The sequence below is a fragment of the Nicrophorus vespilloides genome, unplaced genomic scaffold (genome assembly GCF_001412225.1).
Source record: "Nicrophorus vespilloides isolate i.1.1-1 unplaced genomic scaffold, Nicve_v1.0, whole genome shotgun sequence".
NCBI lineage: Eukaryota > Metazoa > Arthropoda > Insecta > Coleoptera > Silphidae > Nicrophorus > Nicrophorus vespilloides.
Genome location: NW_017096673.1, coordinates 1 through 6,327, shown reverse-complemented (window position 1 = coordinate 6,327; position 6,327 = coordinate 1). Strand labels below are relative to the sequence as shown.

At 33.7% G+C, this 6,327-nt stretch overlaps 1 protein-coding gene across 1 annotated transcript; it reads left to right on the top strand.

Moving 5' to 3' along the window:
• Positions 1-376: 376 nt before the first annotated feature.
• LOC108557846 (peritrophin-1-like) lies at positions 377-4,587 on the top strand (the record flags this gene model as incomplete). Its single annotated transcript, XM_017914531.1, is given in 4 exon segments — positions 377-622; positions 3,696-3,917; positions 3,988-4,182; positions 4,239-4,587. Coding segments are annotated over 4 exon segments (690 nt in total). The 3' UTR covers positions 4,463-4,587.
• Between the last annotated feature and the right edge of the window lie 1,740 nt (positions 4,588-6,327).

The window sequence follows — 6,327 nt, the reverse complement described above, 5'->3', positions numbered from 1 at the left end:
TAATTGATAACTTTTATTAAATTTTTTTGTAGATTTCATAAGGTTGTGAACTATGAGATTCGATATGAATGTTGCAGTTCTTTGGTACTTGTAATTAAGAGATGCGGCAATCCTGAATGAAGTTGCTGGTTGTTGTAGTTATGCAGATTTTTCGATGATTTCTTTTTATTTCGAGGTCTCGTGTGTGTGTGGTCGTGTGGAACAGACGAAAAATATTTAATTACAGCCGGGTTCTTTGGTGCATTGGGTGGGACGAGTGAATTGGAGTAGATTTCGAAGTCCCCTCTTTCCATCGTCCGGGCCGAAAGAGATTGCCGATGCATAACTAATAATATTCGCATACACTCGATGCGTGTGTATGTGTGTGTGTGTGTGTATGTGTGAGACACACGGATACAAATAAAGAACATGCACCCATACCCACTCACACATACAAGTAAGGAACAGACAGTCCATAAAAGCGAGTGAGATACCGAATGGTAAAATACCATAGGTGAAGGGTACAGCAGTCAGTGTAGAAAGTGCTGTTTGAAGTGTTGTAGTAGTGCTCAGTTACCAAGGATAAGCAGCAACATGAGAGCGTTTCTTTGGGCCGCCGTTTCCGCCGCCGTCATCGCCCTGGGTATGTTAACCATCAACCACCAACAGTCAACACTAACACACAAAGATAACCAGAAACATACAAAAAACTAACAACATCTATAAACAACCACCTAAAATGAGAAAAACGAATAAGAAAAAGAAGAGAAAAAAACATCCCCTTACTTATTTTTATTGAAACAAAATATACAAGTGAAGACTTTTGAATTGATAACAAACGAAAGACACCCTCCGTATTACCAAGGAAACAGATTCGAAGAGGGAAGTTACGCAACGAATCGATTTTCGCTCGTTCGCGGTACGCTTTATCGCCTTTCGTAAAAGTTGTTTGCGGAGTTTCTTGCTCTTTTGGACACCGACACGAAATCGCCGCCGACCGTATGTATTGGGGACAATTCTGTAATTATCGAACAAACAGTTCTTTCTCTCCGCATCGCCTCCAGCCAAAAAGCAAAATTTCTATTTCCTTCTATTTTATTTAGATACACATACAACATTTATCGCTCATTCCTAGCAAGCAACAAAATTCTATTCAACACACTAAGAAATGACACAAACACACACACACACACACTTCGATGAATTATGCAATCGAAAATTTGCTCCACATTTTTTCGGTCTCATAATTGGCAAACCGTTTCGAAACTAGTTTCGGAATTATTATCGAACGATCGATCGTTACGTTTCATTCTTTTCCTTTTCCTTTTTTTCTTTTCTTAAATGGACAACTCGAAAACGCGCGCTCAATCATTTATGTAATTTCCTTTATAAAAATACGATTGTTCAATAGTAAAGGTATAAAAATAAGTTCATATTAATAAAAATTTCATCATTTCGCATTATATTTAACTAAAAATAACTTCCTAATTAGTAATTAAGAAAATGTAGAAAAAAAATCACTATCGTTTTGTTACTATGGTAATAAATCAAAAAGACGTTTGCATGACATTTAAAAACATGTTTTGTTTTTTTTTGTTGTTTTACGTAGGCGTTATATTACAATACTAGTTCAATTAATTATAGTTTTTGGTTTTAAATTTTGTCAATTTTTTAACATAACTGTATTTACTTAGTTTTTACTAATTAAGTTGTTTTATAAATCGTTTAGAAATTAGGATAAAAATGATATATGAAAAGTTAGTTTTTTGACTTTTGTAAAAAAATGCAAATTTAATCACGAGACCGTGGTTTTTTTTACGCTCATTAATCACATTTTCACATACATTTGCTCTTTATTGTGCGCAGTTATTACATAGTTTTCCAGTGATTAAACACAATTACTGTGTTGCATAATTATGGAATATCTTAATTATCCTTGTTTATTTTTAAGCAATAATTTCATGAGCAATTAAATTGTTAATTATATACAAAATATATTTACTTTTAAATTGATTTCATTAAAACAAAAAAAATAAATGCATGCATTTGAAAATAACTGAATTATTATCAAATTCACTAATAATTAGTTTGTAATTATAGAAAAATGAATGAAGAATCGACAATTATACATTTTAGTTTTCATTCATTTTGAATTCCAAACAGATTTTAAATGTAATTTCACCGCAGTTTTACAAAATACACCTGTCTCGAAACAGTAGAAACTAGACGAAACCACTTTCTTTTACTAAATAAAGGAAATGATGCCTGCATTTTCACTTTAATTAAAGGGGACCTTTTCTTCTTCTTCTTGTTCTTGCAGCAATTCCGGAGAGCAATTGTTGAGCTTTCTATGCGACAACGAAATTAACGTTTTCTTTTAAATAAATAATTGTAATATCAATTTTTCAAAAAAAATCTTTATAGTTTTATCCAAAATTAATCATGAGAATAAAGTACAAATTTATTACGTGATTTTCTTTTGTAATTGGTTATTGATCAGGAAGATGTTGAAGTTTGAATTATGTAAAATTACAGTGTGTTTTATGTGAGAATGTTTACATTCTCTCTGCAGACGAGAATGTTTGTACGTGATTTTCGCTGTAATTAATGAGGACGCAATTAAATTGATTGCGTTTTAATGCGACAGCGTTTCCGTTTACGGGACATCCCGTTCCATCGAATCGGTTATTTCCATTACGATTTCCCATATCGATTCAACTATTACGAAACTATAAGCAAAACAAACAACGTAACGGTTCAATATCTCTAGAGCCAAAGATTTTGTAATAAATCATCAAGTTTAATTAGGGTTTCTATATGTAATTATTTCATTTAGATTGAATGAATTGTGAATAGGAGTTTCTTCGATTGGATTACATTGTTACACTTGAGATTTCTCTTACTTTCCTATTATTAAGAGATCTTCATTTCTAAGGTTCTTTTTTTTTATGAAAATTATTTGTAGAGAGTTGAAATTTGAATCTAGTGGAAACAGTAATATTTCATGTCTTTTTGTTTGAAAATAAGAGTCCCATTTTAATTTAACATTTTAAAAACAATTGAAATAAAATTTAACTTACATAATTACTTAATTTTGACAGAATATTGTTTCTTGTGAACATTATTGACAACTTGGATTCTCTTCATAGTTTTTATATGTTTATCAAAAAAAATTTGATCCCTTTTTTTATATCTTTTTCTAATAAGAAAACTAATTTTTTTGAAATGGGACACTTATTTTAGTATTAAAACGAATGATAAATCAATAAGGTGGAATGTAATTAATGTTTAAATGAGAAAGGAAAAATTTCAAACCAAATTATTTTACTGAAACGGATTTAATTAAAAATTGTGGCCTCGAATTTAATTATAAATTGAACTGAATTTTAAAAGGAATTGAAGCGAAATCCTTGGATTTCGAAGCAAAGAGCCCAAATTGAAAACAAGTCAGCTTTCTTCTTCTTTGATCGTTTGTTAAAAGCGCGCATGTAATTTGTTTCTGGAAATGACACTTTCTTTTCGCGGAAGTGCGGATATTTATTTCCTTCCGACGAAATTTGTGTAGAGTCGTTTGGGTCGGCTCTTTTGTTTGTTAGAACTGTACGAACGAGAACGGAATTAGCAACACGCGTGTATGTATGTATAACCTTCGGCAAACTTTAACGTGATTCGGTTACAAATCGAAATCTAATCTTGTTTGTTGTTTAATGTTTCAGTGCATGGAGGTGTCCTGGTCGAGGACGCTCCAGCGTGTCCCGAGCAGCACGGAATCCAGGCGTACGCCCATCCCGAATCCTGCAACCTGTTCTTCCTCTGCACGAACGGCACCCTGACCGTCGAGCAGTGCGAAAACGGTTTGCTCTTCGACGGTAAAGGAGCCGTCTACAATCATTGCAATTACCATTGGGCCGTCGATTGCGGTCAACGTAAAGCCGATCGTAAGTTAAAGACAAGATTTTGTTGTTGTTGTTGTTGTTTTTGTACTTGATAACAAACTTATTTTCTCAGTGACACCTATCAGCACCCACGGATGCGAATACCAATTCGGAATTTACCCCCACAGCGACGAATGCTCCACCCATTACATCAAGTGCGGCCATGGCGAACCTCATGCCGAAGAATGCGAACCAGGTCTCGTCTACGATGACAGGATCCACGGATGCAACTGGCCCGATCTCCTCCTCGAGAAGTGCAACCCAGAAGGTAAATAACAACAATCCCTTAAACTCTCTCTAAATTACTGTTTTTTTTTTCTTCAGCTGTCGTCGGATTCAAGTGCCCAACTAAGGTACCATCCAACACCATCGCCGCCAAATTCTGGCCGTTCCCCAGATTCGCCGTCCCCGGAGATTGCCACCGTCTCATCACCTGCGTCAACGGACATCCACGTCTGATCACCTGCGGTGAAGGAAAAGTCTTCGACGAGACCAACCTCACCTGCGAGGATCCGGAGCTCGTTCCCCATTGCGCCAATCGTCTTTAAATTTTGGAAGAAAAATACGTTTCATTAGGCCTGTTCGAACCATCGAAATTAACCAGACAACTCAAAAAAAATAATAATGTAAAACTTGCGCGAACAACATCCACAAAAATATATATATTTTTCTATTGTCCAATTATCAAATGAAATATACAAACTTTCCTATTTTTTTATATTTTAGGCCATAATAAAAATATAGAAAAAATAATAATAGAACGTCTTTCTTTTTAATTTCCTCCAATTTAATTTCCATCAACTTGAAAGAAAGTGTATAATCTATAATAATTAATCTTTCTTTAAAACTTGATTATAATAATCCAAAAAATGTATTGTTAAATTTTATAGATTCTTTTATAAACTGAATACTAAAAATGTTCATTTCTATTCTTAACTACTTGTATGCATGCGGTTAAAGGAAGAGGAACTGTTAACAAAGAAGTTCATTCATCAAAATTATGGACGTTCAAACGCAGCGGTCGAGCGGATGCGTTTTTAATGTTCGTAATTATAGAAAATCCTCCATTTGAGCGAATCCGCAGGAAACAATAGGTTTCCTCGGATCATTGTCAGTGTTTTCTTGAATTGTGGGAAGAAAGATACGCAAATACGAACTTCCGGTTCCGGCAACGAAAGAAAGCCGGCTTCCTAAATGCGATTTAAGACCAGTAACGGATTTTTGCAGAGTCACTGGATTATAATTCTTTGGAATTACCTGAAATTTAGTGATTTTTTTAGAAACAAACCGTTTGGCTGCAGTTCAAGTAATGAAAAATTAACGCTCAAAAAAGTAGTGTCTTCGCATTTTAGTGATTTTCGTAGAAACTATAAAATATAGAATGGATCCAAAAGATGCATATGAAAGCTGAATGTTTGGGGACTCTAACATGTATTGATAGATTACTGTGGTTTTATCCGTTTGGCTGTAATTCGCGTTCATAATTTAAATAACGCTCGAAAAAGCAGTGTTTTCAGTGTAGCAAGTATTCATATATTACTGTGGTTTTATCCGTATGGCTGTAATTCGCGTTCAAAGTTGAAAAAATGCTCAAAAAGCAGTGTTTTCACATATTCATATATTACTGTGGTTTTATCCGTTTGGCTGTAATTCGCGTTCAAATTGAAAAAATGCTCGAAAAAGCAGTGTTTTCACATTTCATTGATTTTCTCGAAAACTATAATACATAGAATGAATCCAAAAGATGCATATGAAAGCTGAATGTTTGGGGAATGTAGCAAGTATTCATATATTACTGTGGTTTTATCCGTTTGGCTGTAATTCGCTCAAAGTTGAAAAAATGCTCGAAAAAGCAGTGTTTTCACATTTCATTGATTTCCTATAATAGACTGAATGAATCCAAAAGATGCATTACCAAGTCTGGTGTTTACCTAATTTTCTCGGAAACTATAATAGATAGAATGAATCCAAAAGATGCATATGAAAGCTGAATGTTTGGGGAATGTAACAAGTATTCATATATTACTGTGGTTTTATCTAGATAGAATGAATCCAAAAGATGCATATGAAAGCTGAATGTTTGGGGAATGTAACAAGTATTCATATATTACTGTGGTTTTATCCGTTTGGCTGAATTCAGTAAGTTGAAAAATAAGCTCAAAAAAGTAAGAGCACTATATCGAAATTTTAGTGATTTTCTAGAAACTATAAATAGGTAAATGTATAAAAAAGATGCATATGAAAGCTGAATGTTTAGGGAATGTAAGCAAGTATTCATATATTACTGTGGTTTTATCCGTATGGCTGTTATTCGCATTCAAAGTTGCAAAAATGCTCGAAAAAGCAGTGTTTTCACATTTCATTGATTTTCTCGAAAACTATAATAAACAGAATGAATTCAAAAGATGCATAT